This window comes from Montipora capricornis, chromosome 2, assembly GCF_036669925.1.
Source record: "Montipora capricornis isolate CH-2021 chromosome 2, ASM3666992v2, whole genome shotgun sequence".
In the NCBI taxonomy this organism is placed as follows: domain Eukaryota; kingdom Metazoa; phylum Cnidaria; class Anthozoa; order Scleractinia; family Acroporidae; genus Montipora; species Montipora capricornis.
Window position 1 is genome coordinate 56,761,911 of NC_090884.1, and position 15,000 is coordinate 56,776,910.

The following is a 15,000-nucleotide window of genomic DNA, read 5'->3' on the forward strand; positions in this document are numbered from 1 at the left end:
TTACTATTGCGTCGAGAAGCCTGAAAAATTCAGGCCTTCAACACGGGAACATTTGTCACGGGAACATGTGAACCCAGAAACGACCAAATCCCAACGTCATTGGGTTCATAGCTCAGTTGGTTAGAGCGTCGCACCGGTATCGCGAGGTTTCTCGGCGCAATAGTAAATTTCGCTCATAACCGCGAGGCAACATGGTTTCCTTTGATTAACTACGATGTTCACTTTTAGTTAGAATTATATAGCTGCAGTATGCACTCTCTATCACACATTCACCTATTATACCGGATATAATAATACGAACTTTAAAATAAAAAGTCGGATACGAAATAGTATCATTTTTGGTAGGATTCGTTGAATGCCGCGATTTTCATCGATCGCTGTGAAATTTGGTGAGATATGGCCCCAGTTTCTCTAAAAAGCTCGGCCTTCTAGCTTTCATGACGCCTACATGACCGCCATTCTAATTCAGGCAATTTGAGTCGATGCGAAGCCATGCGAAGGCGAAATTTTCAACCGATCGCGGAGCGCTTTTACTTAAGTTTTCCAGGCAAAAAATAACACTGCAGGCATCGGAAAGGATAAAGAAAAGGATTTTGGTTCACTTGATGGAATTTCAAGCCTTGAAATCGCTGAAAAGGTAAACTCGCCACGTGTTGTTGTCATTACACAGGATTGTTTTTTTCGCTCAAAATATTCTCTTGTTGTTCCTCCAAATCTTTCATATTTACCTTTATTATATATCCAGCGAATTGTGTAATCCTCTGGGATGAATGTTCCGTCGAAAAATCGGTGATCTGGGTGATTTTTGGCCAACAGAGGTCAATTATTCGTAATGCGATCGCCTCCGTTGCCGTTAGCAACGGGTCGCAAATTTGACACTTTTATCGCATTATCACATTATGCATTGATCGCTAATCCGATTAGCGTCATAATCTAAAACACCAATCTACGAAAAAGCCCATGAGTCAGAGCGGACAACTGCCCTATATTCACAGACCGATTTATTTTGAGATTGAAGTTCCCGCGAATTAGACTCTCGCAGGAGCCCGATGTCACAAGAAACGAACTTGACGTCATTGGGTCACCAGACTTTTCGTGGGAAAGGTAGTCTAAAAATGCCGTGACATAGGCTTATTATGGGAGTTCCCTGCTTCTACGCATGGTCTCTTTCTAATGTAAAATCCCGGGGATTCAGAGTCCCGGATGTAGTGAAATTTTAGTAACAGAACGAAGAATCCGTTTTCGGTTGGAAGAATCTGTTTCCGGATTCTTCTTCAATGGAGAACACGGCCCTAGTATCCAACTTTAACACACAACACACCTTGCGAGAGAAAATTTCAAACAAGGCAGTCGCTTGTCAAAATCTAGATGAACTTGTCAAGAGGAAATCGGAGTGAACAGGCTTTAGAATATGTGACAAATGCGTCAATCCTATTACGTGCCAGAGATGCCAAACATGTTTTTGCTTTGATGGCTTAGCGGATAATTTTTTAATAAAAAAACGGGCCTTTTTATTTTACAAAACTTAGTTATCGTTTGAAGAGGGGAAAATACATAAGGAAAGAGATAAAACCAATAGCGAATCTTCCGGGATCTTGATTATTTTTGACTAGTTAGCAGTGGCGCCAAAGAAGAAGTTTGGCCAAAATCGTTCTGGAATTTTAAGCTCACTAAGATTCCCGAAGTTAGTTTTGAGTAAATTGTTACCTTCAGTGAACTTTTGACATAAGAAAGAAATTAGTGCATGTCATCTCGGCTTTTATGTTGTGAAAAGCTAATAGTGTTTACATTTTGCTTCAATTGAAAAAAGTCGGCTGGCATTTAGTCCCTAAATATTACTGTTACTTTTTGCATTCTTAGGGAGGAACTGAACAAATACTCTTCCGTAGCTTTCAAAAACCGCATCCATGCGTGCAAACAACATTTGCATAAAATCCACTTGTCATAAAAGCGGTGTAAAAACCAGCCACTACTATACTATGTATAAACAGTGAATAATGTGTCTATCTGCCTAACAGATTGTCGTTTCCTGGGTTTTCCTGATCTTGAAAAAATAGTAAATATACAAACCTTTTTCCTTTCCAGGTCAGTGGCAATCTTAAGGACGCTTAATCTTTGGTTGAACTTTTCAGGTTTGCCTTGCTTTAGACATCCTTCTCCTTGCGTATCCATTATGCTACGCAGTTGTTTGCTCGTAGTGCTTCCTTCGACAACAGCTTTGGCAAATTCTTCAATTTCATCTGCTCGCTTTTGGTATTCTTTTTTGTGTTGGTGAATATCGTTACTGGCAATCGTTTGAAGAAGATGCGAATCTCGTAAAGCGGCAACAATCAAGTCTTCCTCTTCATTTTCTTTTCTCTTTCCGGCTTCATTTCCATTAGGCTCTGTGCAGATCCTGCAGAACCACGCCAAGCTGATGTACAGCGGATTGGAGAGTATTTTGATCCACTCTCTTTCCTCTTCGTTAAAGTCATGGGTTTCTATAGATTGCTCCTCATCTTGGTGGCAACGCAGCCAATTCCAAAACTTTGTTATCATCTTCTTACCACATTCATAAGAACACGGCTGCATGCAATTGCAACAGTTGCCGTTTTTGTAGCAAGAACACGAGCAATCATTGCAACATGTGTAAAGAAACGCGTCGATCTCTTCTTTGGAACAATCACGACAACCCTGCCCACAGTGCCAAAGATGACAAGCTGTCCTCTTTCGTTCGCGTTGAGCAATGGCGTTTGCATTATTGTTTAGAGTTTTAAGTGTTTTGGCGTTCTGTTCATTACCATCGACTATTAACTTCAATACTTTGTCAGGGTCTTCGTTTTCGAGAGCTTTCAGAAGCAGCTCTCTGTACCACTTTCCTTGACCGTCATTGACTGCCACTCTTCCTTTTTTCGCATCCGAAAGAAAACTTTTAAGGGCGTCTTTTTTTTCTTCAATGTCTTTAGAAACGGCTTCGAGAAAACCGTGAAACGTTAACATGTCGACAACGCTTTAAAAACAAGGGCGCATTTGTCTTTAAATGTGCTAGCGAGTTCAAGTTGTTTTCGTTTCGCAGAATAGACTCTTTGCATAAATGGCGCCCAAATTTGAATAACAATACTTGATACATCCTTAGCCTCACATTCATGAGAAAAATCCTTTGTCTTGAAACATAAACACGAGGCTAAGGATGTATCAAGTATTGTTATTCAAATTTGGGCGCCATTTATGCAAAGGGTCTATTGTTTACGATAGGCGAGTTCTTGGAAGGTCAAATTTAAATGCTTAATAACCACGGCTACCACATTTCTGTCCTCTCCTTTGCAGCCAGAATATATTTAAGGAATGGTTTTCGATTCAGTTTAAATCATCAAATGAAAACTGATGCAGTTAAGAGTTTTCAGCTGAGCGAGCGTGTACTACACACTTACAATACTTAGACTTCCGCGTCAAAGGTAGCCTGATTCTCAGACGGTCCAGGTCGCTCGTGTCACGCATTCTTCTCCCTTTTCCGTCTAATGGACTTCATTCAAGGTCATGTTCCTGACGTCATGGTTCTACTGTTTTTCTACACGCAAATAAAAATGCTTGTAAGAAATAAACACACGCATTTATTTTCGCGCGGGTTTTTCTCTGTTCAGCGAAGTCTTATCTCGTCTACTAAAAAAAACAGTGATATTACTGATGTGATAACTTATACTCCAAAAAAAGCGGTTTCATATGAAACCAATTTGGTTAATTGTTTGATTTGTGCTGAATCGTGGGAAAAGACTGACAGAATCGCTGTGTTTGGGCGTTCACAGTGGGATTTAAGAGGAGAACAATTCTAGGATTTTAGGAGGAGAGTTGCAGGTCGCAATACGTTTGTATAAAGAAATGTTTTCCAAGGTTGAAAAAGGTTGAACAATTGTCCTCTGCTCTTAAGACTCTTCAAGACGAGCTTAGAACCGAAGCTTCAGAGACGGCCTCAGTGCGCATCAAGCGGGGAAGAGTGCATCGAGCGAGGACGTGTCTGTGACGACGCCTTCGTTAGAAGCTCCGAGTACTACCTCTACCAATGTAAAATCGATAAAGAAAACGTTATTTCATCCAGCTGAAATCGAAAATCCTACAAGCTTTCTTTCAGCAAGTTCATTTGTTGGATATGAAGCAATCGGGCATTCTGTTCCGTTGGTGTTGTGTGCATTTCCTAAGTGTGTTTTCAGCAAGTCTAACAATCAAGGAGGCAAGAAAACTCAACCTATAGGGAAAGCTGTTCAAAACACTCATGTGTTCAGGTCAGTTAGCTGTTTCTGTAGCACTACACTAATTCTCATTTACTATTCTTGTACCCCAGGATGCCAAAAACTAAGCAAAATAGTTTCACGTTGATTGTCTGTGTTGCTCGCGTACATGCGTTAATAAGTTTATACTCCCTTTTTTTCTATTGAAGGTTATCTTGAACTATCCAGCTTGTGAAAAGGAGTTTAAAGTGACTTTGGGTGAGGATCTACAGAAGACGGTCTTCCAAGCAGATGGCTGATTGGCCTGTTTGGGATTTCAGACACTTCAATAAACCAGCCGAAGAACAGATATAATTGTCTCCTTAACTTTGTTCTTCTTGTTGCCGTGGCAGTCACGAAAGGAATGTTGTCAGACACCAAAGATCGCAACTCACTAAGTTTGCAAAACCACAGCCTAAAGGCAACTGCATCTTGAGTCTTGGAAGTTCTCCTGAACATGTGGTGACAGTAGTAAACATCGCTCGTTTTCTTTCTGTTGATTATCTATGCTATATGAGGACCTCTCGACATGTAATAATAGTTCTGAGTCCATGAACCACTCTATGGAGCTCCCTTGTGGACCACCCCTAATTTTTAAAATTAAATACCTTTGAAAGACAGCTTGAACACTAGTCGTTGTGTAATTTCTTTTCCACCTTTCTCCCTTCCCTTGGCAGCCCTTTCCATGCTGGCTACTCTTCAGCCTTTCTCAAATACTGCTTTCTTGCAGATTTCTTTTTAAGCAAATGTGATGTATTCTCTATTTCGCATTCCGCATGATACACTTTGTTTGCCCACCCACATTTTGCATACACCATTCTTTCAAATGCTCTTGGGAATATGCAGTGTACCATCAGCATCTGAAAATAAACGTTAATGCAAAATTTGGGGGGCAAACAACTGCCGCCTCCAGTACCAGGTCTTTTCTTCCCCACGCCGAGCGAGTTCCTGATCGATCACGTCACCGCTTTTAAAGCGCTTTGCGCGGTGAAGACTAACAAGTCATCTGGCCCTGATCCTTTCCCTTGTAGAATCTGGAAGGACTTCGCTGTGGAACTTGCGCCGGTAGTACGCGATATTTATAACGCGTCTCTTGTACAGGGTTTTATACCCTCCCAGTTAAAGCAAAGCATAATTTCACCACTCCCCAAGTGCAGTCCACCTAAGGATATCAGGGCTGATCTTTGCCCTATTGCGCTCACGTCACAATTCTCAAAAGTGCTCGAAGGCTTTACATGCGGATTCTTTTGCGATCACGTGGTCGATCGCATTGACGATAAGCATTTCGCCTTGGCTGGTAAATCAACAACACGCGCTGGTCTATTTCTTACATGTCATCCTCGAAGGTCTTGACCGGGGGAATATGTATGCAAGGGTGTTGTTTACTGGTTTTTCCAAAGGGTTTGACCTAGTTGACCACCATGCTCTGTTACACTAACTTAAAATCTTAGGTGTCCATCACTGTCTCATCCGATGGATTAAAGCCTTTCTGTGTCACCGTCAACAAAGGGTTAGAATAGATGGTATACTCTCGCCTCCTATTTCACCGCGCGGAGGAATTCCCCAAGGAACTCGATTGGCACCCTTGCTGTTTGCGGTGTTGGTTAATAGGCTGGCGGAAGATTGGAGTACCAGGTTGAAGTACGTAGATGATGCTACTGTTATCGAACTCGTCCCTCGAAATTCGCCTAGCTATTTGCCAATCGTTGCCTCTGACATAAACAAGTTCTCATCACACCGTAACATGAGGCTAAACGCCAAAAAATGTAAGGAGATGGTTTTCGATTTCTTACAGTACAAGTCTACCACCTTGAGCCCCTTGATGATTGGTGGCACAGTCATTGATCGTGTTCAGTCTTACATGCTGCTTGGGCTGCATATTTCCAAAGATCTGACTTGGAACTCGCACTGTGAAACTGTGTATAAAAAAGCTGTCAAACGCCTTTGTGGTTTACGGGTTCTAAAGAAAGCTGGGATGTCGAAGGGAGATCTTGTTTCTGTGTACTGCTCGATTGTACGATCTATTGTAGAGTACGCCTCTCCTGCCTGGGCAGCCCTCCCTCAATGCTTAAGCAATATGTTAGAAAGTGTCCAAAAACAAGCCATGCGAGTATTTTTTCCCGGTTTTCTATACGAAGATGCGCTCGACTTGGCAGGGCTTGACCCACTGTATGTTCGTAGGATAGATTCGTGCAAGTCGTTTGTCATTAAGGCTAAAGAAGTTCTCAGAGTTCTTTATTCGCCCACTGTCGTGGACCATGATCGTAATCTCCGTTCAGGGAACAAAACTGTTTACCCAACTTTAGGCCGCACAGCTCGTCTTAATAACTTTGTTACTGTTAAATACCAATGCTAGATATGTTTGCTGTCTCTGACCTTTCCTGTAATTCAGGTTTATACCTGCTATTGGATACATTAAACGATTGATTGATTGATTGGAATGCAAAAACAGAAAATACCACATCTTCACCTCAGCAAGTTGAACGTCAGTGGATGTTGACGAGTAGTTAATAAATATCATTAAAAACTTAATCATTGTATAGTGCAATTCAGACGTTTTAATTGGCTTAACTAGCCGTCTCGGTATATGAACTAATATACCAGTCTCTACAAATATGGTAAGCATATGCCTCAGATCATGAATTGAAAAAAAGGTAACAAACGTCACCAAAGAAACATGCAATGGCAGCCGGTTAAAATTAAGAAGTCCTCGAACTGTTACAAAATGCAACACCAGAGAGCACAAAGCAAGCCGCAAATTAAAGTATGTTATGAAAATGAAAATAATTTTATTCCAAGGTAGCAACTTGAAAACTTTATTTTGACAAGTAAAGCAATATAATTCCTCACGTGCTTGTGGATATGAGATGATTACAACCAACTTGGTCTCATGCATAGCCAACGCGAGCTCGTGGTATTGTTGAGTACATCACACGATGTCGAAGTGTCATAAATTTCGTTATCTAACTTTCATGTTATTCATTTTATGTCTTCTTAGCTTATGTTTTCCAAGCAAATAATTTCGTATTTATACCCTCACATTCCAGTCTTTCGTTTCTTGTGGTTGCTTCCCACAGCGTTTTAATACTATAAGTTCGAGGAAAAGCAAATTAGATCTGAATCGAGATAAAATGAAATGCATACCAATGGCTGATACAATGCGCTTCATGCACAACAATTCCTATCAAATGTCAGATAACATATTTCGCCAGTAGCTAGCCATTTCCGAGTAAAGACTCCGGCGAAGAATACACGATATTTACAAACTTATCGCCTCTTATAGATCCAGCTCTGATGCCCAGATTCCGAAGAAAATTCACCTGGTCTTTCATTAGGTTTACGAGTGGTGAAATGACAATAATTATTGGATTGGGTGTAAATCCGTGATTCAACTTCGAAAGTTTGGCGTGGACTAAGGGAGCCATCTGAAACACCAACGCCTTAAGTTTCCGAACCCCGTTGGCAAGTCTAAAAAAACACCCTCTCTTCAAATGAAAGCTTTACGAGTATTCATCTGTTCGGAGAAAGTGTCTCCACTCCAAAGATTTGGCAAACTTTGTCAACAGCTCCCTGAAATCCTTTCAGGTCTTCCGCCATTGTGATTACAAAAATTTTGCATTCCTTAAATTCCCGACTTTTAAGAAAATGGTAAATTCGATCGGATTGGTGTAAAAAAACAGCAGAAGCATGACGTCAGGAACATGACCTTAAATGAAGTCCATCAGACGGGAAAGGGAGAAGAGTGCGTGACACGAGCGACCTGGACCGTCTGAGAATCACGCTACGTTAAAGGATGAATGGAAGCCAAAACGGGTGAACGGTAATAAAAATGCAACCTAAAATCGCAAAACCCGGAAATAACTTTGCTAAATTTTAAAAGTGTTGAGCATTATCTCGAAACTTAGAGCTATCATCTACCCTGACTTTTTATATTCAAGTATGAGATTCGTTTTTTGCCATTTTTCTAATAAGGTTTTCATGAATAACTCACATTCTATTTTCTCATACCAAGTACAAGTATTAGGTAAGAGAACTGAATGAGTTTTCGAAATTGGAAAAAAAAAAGGCAAAACAAAAAAGCCTAGGTCACCAAATTGGCTTCTAAGATCTTTTCCAAACACAGAATTAAAGAGGGTCTTTTAGCAGTGTTGTACCGTTTCCATTGTAACATTCGGGAAATCGCAAACACTCTTAACAAATTGCCTGACAATAGTATTAGGGTGCGTTGCTTTAGGATGATCCGAAAAATGGATCGCTGGTCCAAGATCACGAATCATGGTGCATTAAAGGAACCGATGAATCCACCCCGGGAAAGGATACCTCGGTTCCTCTGATGCACCATGATCCACTTCCTTACATACGGCTAGCGCGCCTGAAATTTGAATTGACTAATCAGGATTCATCAGGCGGGAAAACTTTACTGTCCTGATTTCAATGAAAGTTAACAGGAATAGCATTGAAATAAGGCCATTTATCTCGCTGGAGATGGCATTAAATATTCAGGAGAAGGGACTTACAATTTACAAAACCATATCAGACTGTAAAAAAGGAAAAATATGAAACATTTTGTGTCTTCAAGCTTGCAATTTGGAGTCAAAAATGGGTTACCGGCTTCCGGCATGGCAACTCGCTCGAAGTTGTGTTATTACTGGGTTGTCAAACCCAGTCGGAATCTGCGTTTCATTTCTCGGTTTTTTTAAAAATATTTTTTTCCGTGTTTGACAAAGTCTTTCCTGTCCCTTCCCTGCTAAGTAGTATCTTTGTGCAGAGAGTCTTCTGCGCGTATTTTGTTAGGTTTGAGGGGTAGTGGTAATGCGTAGATTTCTCTGGTGGACACACGAGAATATTTAATGAACATGCAGTGGCGTCAAAGTCATTGAAACGCAAATGGCGTTTTGGTGGGTCTCTAAACAAAATATACCTTTACGGAGCTCAAGAATGGAACGTCAATTGGATAAACGAGACAGGCGGTGAAAAATAAATATCTGGAATCTTAAAAGCGACCAGTAATGGACTTCGACGACAATCTTTCGTCCGTTCGGGCCGTGAGATGTATTTCCAATATTTTACCAAATGTGATGTTAGGTACAACACTCAAACCAAATGGAAAATTCTCTGGTAACTTAAGGGTTTAACAAAGACAGAGAAGGAATCGAACACCTTAAGTGGATCTGTGATCTCTGATGTCTGGCTATTCGTATTTATTTGTACTCAACTAGTCTTCAACTCCGCACAGTCTTTTGTTAACAATAATTCTAGTTATATTTATTTTGCGCTCAACTTTGCACAGTCTCCAGGTAAAAAAAAAATTGGAAATGTGACAGCCAAGAACTATTTGAAAGGAAGCTTCTGAAACTTATTTAGGTGCGTATGGTAATTTGACACGATTGGGTTTCATGTGTTCACGCACGCAATGAAATAGGAAGGGTTTTTTTGCCTCTAATATATAGCAAATACCGTCGATTGCATCTACCCGTGAACGCACGCGCTCAAAACATGTTTTCACGTGACGTCAAACGTCTGAGTTTCAGGTGTCAAACTTTGAAGTTTTCCCGCCCAAATGTGAAGTTTCGCTACTGACAGGGATATGTTTTCAGTCAACAATAAAGGAAGAGGTTATCAAAAAGGCGTCCCACTTTCAAGTGATTTGCGGAATCAAGTGGTCGAACTTGCCCGGCATTATTCTTTTTCAGAAGTTGGGCGAAGATTACGCGTCAGCAAGCGCGCAGTTTCAAATATCGTTAAACGGTACAACTTGACTGGAAGCACGGTTCCCAAAAAGTTGAATCACGTTCGACCAGTTCTAAAATGCACTTTCCAAGACTCTATTCTATTAGAGACCATGGTTCAAGCAAGCAGTTTTTCCTCGCTTAAAGAACTGCGAGATGATTTGGCCATTCATGGTGACTGTGGAGAACTGTCAACATCAACACTTTCCAGATATATCACAAACAAACTTCCAACTTCCAATTTCCAACTTCCAAGTGGCCGCAACTTGGGCTTTCGTCGGTACCATTTACACAAATGTCGCAAAATTTTAATGTGATTTTCCTCAACTGTAAGGCTTTTCCGGCGTCGGAAAAAAACCAAAACTTTCCTCCGGACAACTGGCATTTATTCAAAACAGGGCATTAGCTTGCGAAAACCAAACCTTCACTAAGTGCTCCGCGAAATAAGCCAATCGGAGAGTAGATTGCATTGCCGCAACCTTTTTTAAGTAGCCAATGAAAAATGGTGTACTGTTGAACTTTACCAGATCTCACATTTCCAGTGACAGAGTGAGAACTGGGTACGAGATTAAGAGGGGACTAGTTTGGAAGCTCGGAAAACATCAAAGGAGCAAACAAAGACGCGAGAATTAGGTTGGAAAGTCCACGACCGTGCACAATCTTTTGTTTTGCGCTTATACACTATGCATGAATTACGTAACCAACACGTTTCTAGTGGTTAGTTCCTCAGTACGGAGTAAACAACTATTGTGTTTTGTGCACGGTCAAGGCCAAAAAAGAGAACAAAAACCCACAACAAAGAAATTTGTTGGCTTTCATAACCATTCCCGTCAATTAACTATGTTGATACGTAGGCTTAGGTGTAGCAAAAAAAAAATTGTTATATCAAGTAGCAAGAATAAGGAAAACTAGATCTAGAGTGCAACTACTTTACAATTAAAAACTGTTACTATAAAGAACGTGTAGTGTCTTTAGCAGCTTTCGTAGGAGAGCGCCCTTTTAAGATAAATTGTAGGCAAACCCTGGGTTGATCTGTGCACCGATCCTTTGACCTTGATCTGCAACTTTCTGAGACTTAAGCTCAACACCCACAGGATGCTTTCCCTTTTTGTTGTTATGGTCACGTGCTCTGGTCTTGTCTTTTCCCTCCTTCGTGTAGCCATCTTCAAGAAATTTCATCACCAGTTTTTTCATTGTCCTCAATCGGTGCTGGATTTATTTTACAAAACAAAAACATTCGAGTCAGTCAATTCACTTCTTCAATATAGCTTTCCATTTCTGTGATTTTTAACGATAAAAACAACGTTTCGACCGTACTTCGGTCATTATCAAGTGAATGGTAAAATTGAAACAGTGAATATATATATACATATATCCTAGACATCAGCACCGCACTATATATCTATATATATATACACAAGTTAAGAATGACTCTCGAGCCAACAGCGCATCCCTGCCCCAAGGAGGATCACAAATAAATTCACAGTCCAAGCCTCGGCGAAATGTAATTAATTAATGAAGTTTGAAAGGACCAAGGACGGACAACCCCTGGAAGACATTTTTCATTGGGAGAAAAACGTTTTATGCCCTGAGAGGGATTTGAACGCACGTCCCCCTGATTACCGGTTGGGTGTGATCACCACTACACTATCAGAGCAACCATGCCGGCTACATGGCCAATCTGGATAGTGAATGAGAATTACGTGGTCATCCCGGGCCCATGTTTTAACCCAACTAGATGACGCTGGATCAAGCAGAACGATGATTCACAGGCGGACGAGAGAGAAGAGGACAATTTGTATACAAGTTAAGAAGGTCTCTCTAGCCAACAGGACAATTTGTATATACAAATTGTATATATATGTACAGTTAAAAGAGTCAAAGGACGGACAACTTTTGAAAGCTAAAAAGTAAAATATATTAAAAAACGTTTCGATCTTAGACCTTCATCAGTTTACAGCATGTGGATAATGATTAGGTTCAAGAGCTTATATATGGTTGACAAGGAATTTTCGGTATGTTACAAAACTTACAAGTACAAGTACAAGTACAAGTACAATACAAGTAAAAAGTCGTTACAAACAAAACAAAAGAAGTAATTCTATTCCGAAAGGTACAATGTAATAACAGCGAGAACTAAAACAATCATTAAAGTAAAGAATTCGTGTGCTACATTGAGTTGTGACGTTATGTGGTTCGTTAAGCTTGCAGACTATTTCGACTCAAGTAGTCGGTTGGTTGTAGGTGATTCTGTTCCTGGAGTGGAATTCTTGCCTTTTGTTAAGGCCAAAAGGTGCTAATGAGAAAAGTTGCGCACTCCAGTATGCTTCCTTCGTGATCAAAAGTTTATCCAAAATCTCAGTGCAGTTGGTAGCAGACACCTGATCGATACACTGGAAAGAAAAGTCGTTAAGGGCATGCGGACTATTGTTACAATGTACCGCGACCTCACAGGTTTTCTTGTTCGTTACCATTGATGATTTATGATTACGGAATCTAACTTTGAATTGTGTTGCCGTTGAACCAACATATTGCAAGCGACATTTGTTGCAGGATGCAAGATAAATTACATTTTTAGAATCACACGACAGTCTTGGTTTAATAAAGTATTTTCTATTGGTTTGGAAACTCTGAAAAAAAATTGATTCTATCAAAAAGTTTTTGCAAAGATCACATCTACTACGTTTGCATTTAATGCAACCAACTGTTTCATTGGTTTCTTGTTCTACTCTTGTTCTGTATTTCGATGGCGCCAAAATTTCTTTCAAGTTTTTTGTTCTACGAAACGAGGGAATAATTGAATTAGATGGAAAAAATTCTCTTAATTTGGGATTAGATTGTAACAGGTGCAAATGCTTTCTAATGACGTACCCTATGTTAGGTAGGTGAGGATTGAGGGTCATCACTAACGGAAACAGTTTTCTGTTCTCCCTGGTTCGGGGCAAAAGCAGATCATCTCTAGGAATGGCCGAAGCTTTAAGGAATTGCCTCTTAACGAGTGTTTTTGGGTAGCCTTGATTAACAAGGTACCTTTCATATTCCAGCATTCGCTTCTCTAAAAAATTCTGATTTGAGCAATTCCTACGTAATCTCAAGGCCACTCCGTATGGAATCGCTTTGAATACATGTTTGGGGTGAGCACTAGTGGGTGGCAAGTACAGATGACTGTCCGTAGGTTTAGAGGAAATGTCTGTTCTAATGAAGCCGTCAATTAGATACAATGTGACGTCTAGCATATTAAGGTAGCTATCAGAAGAAACTAATTCAAACTTGATAATGACCGAAGTACGGTCGAAACGTCATTTTTTACCGTTTATCTTTATCGTTAAAAGTTTTAAGAAACCCTTACTTATCACATTTCTGTGATATTTGTTTAGCGTGGTTCATTCGTCCGACAGCAAAATGAAAACATATGAAAATTTATGCCACGGCGTTGAGTTTGAACTGGGCTGCTTGACACATCTCTATCATTGTGTCTGGTAGCTTGGGCTTATCAGGCAACACATTATTTCCCTAGCTTATTTCAGGCAGGAAAATTTGTGTCAGCGTCATTGCGGGGATCGTGCCTTACTTTCTGGCCTGCTATAGAGTGTTTTCACGTGACGTCACGGCGGCCAAATTGGTGTACCCAACTAACTAACTACCATGCAAACGTTTTCCTTTGTTTCGGTCGAAAAACGAGGTTACTGATCACGTGAGAGAATACACTATATGGAGGGCTCACTACACGAATTCTGAAAGTAATACGACGAAAACCATAAATTAATTACTAAATAATTATTGTCCTGGCCCTCTAGGGCCATCGACATGTCAAAGTGCTTTGAAATTCGCAAAATAATGGCAGAATAGGTTGCTACTGTGTAGTTAGAAATATTACTTACTGTCACTGTCTGCTGCGGTTTTGTTTTTTATTTGTCCTTCCTTAAGACACAATAACAATTTGTAACTATTTCAAGTGTCCACAATTTTGTGATAACATGGACAAAGTTTTTTATTACACCGGCTAGAGTGCAAAGCTGCTGTTTATTGTACCTACCTCGTCCGTCTCCGAATATTTCTTTCCCTGTTCCTCATCCTGAAAGCAGATAAAGTGGTGTGGAATAACGAACTAGCTTTTAATTGTGCAAAGACAGTTGAGCTTTAGGAGCATTATTTTCTTTTTTTTTTGGCGTTGTCACTCAAGTCAGTCTAGCCTTAGTGCTTGCCAATCTTGTGGGTAGCTCTGGACTATCTCAGTTTTAATTATGTCACGCTGCTTTAATTGGAAATTACCGCGGTCTCTAAATGCTCTTGCCATAGTCTACCGTGCGGCAGTAGTCGAAAATAGGACTTTTTCGAAATATCAAATATTCATCTTGATAGTGAGGCAATGACGACAAAAGCAATAGAAACACGTTGGAATGAATGTGAAAAGTATTTATATATCATTATGCCCCTTCCTTTGTCTTTGTCCTCACTGCCTCACTATCAAACTGAATTTTAATATATCAAAAAGGCCTATTGCCATCTAGTGAGCAGTTGATCCTCACCTTTTGAGAGCAGCGGCAGCATGGGGAAAAGTACTTGATGAACCATTTTATGACCGTTACATAAAAAAGTATGGATATAATCTTAAGACCGTAGTAAATGAGGTTCACAGGCGCTGGTAGCACGTTGCCTTTATCAATGCTTTCAAGCCACATTCGAGTTCTGGAGAACTTCCAAATGTCTGAATCTTCCTAGTTAAAACAAAAAATCAAACAAACAAAAGTGACACTCAATCAGTACCTCTGTTACACAACTGACTTCATCACACTTGAATGAAGTTGATTTATTATTTATTATTATTGTTATCGTTATTGTTATTGTTGTTTTTGTTGTTGCTGTTGTTATTGTTGTTGTCACTACATGATAATTTTTCAATTTTTTAAAATTTTTAAAATGGAAACTAGTGAGCAGCACACAGCAACTGATCTTGTTAACTTTGTTTATTATCCGACCGGTTTCGTCTGATCAAACAGACTTCATCAGGGATTCTAACAAGATGTCTA

The 15,000-nt window shown here is 40.1% G+C and overlaps 2 protein-coding genes across 6 annotated transcripts in view; both read right to left on the bottom strand.

The window, feature by feature from the left end:
* The window catches only part of LOC138028303 (short transient receptor potential channel 5-like), a 43,738-nt gene extending 40,695 nt beyond the window's left edge, over nt 1–3,043 (bottom strand). For all 5 annotated transcript variants that reach the window (XR_011127640.1, XR_011127642.1, XM_068875827.1 and 2 more), the window contains exon 1: nt 2,071–3,043. Coding sequence is in view for 3 of the 5 variants with exons in the window: in XM_068875827.1 (XP_068731928.1) it covers nt 2,071–2,979 (909 nt within the window). In the remaining 2 variants the exon portion in view is untranslated. The remainder of the gene's footprint in view (nt 1–2,070) is intronic.
* A 7,731-nt stretch (nt 3,044–10,774) lies between these two features.
* The window catches only part of LOC138028343 (short transient receptor potential channel 6-like), a 29,778-nt gene continuing 25,552 nt past the window's right edge, over nt 10,775–15,000 (bottom strand). Inside the window, exons 6-8 of the mRNA XM_068875845.1 lie at nt 14,500–14,688; nt 14,007–14,045; nt 10,775–11,179 (exon numbers count right to left, since the gene is read on the bottom strand). Coding sequence (XP_068731946.1) covers nt 10,970–11,179; nt 14,007–14,045; nt 14,500–14,688 — 438 coding nt within the window. The 3' untranslated portion in view covers nt 10,775–10,969. The remainder of the gene's footprint in view (nt 11,180–14,006; nt 14,046–14,499; nt 14,689–15,000) is intronic.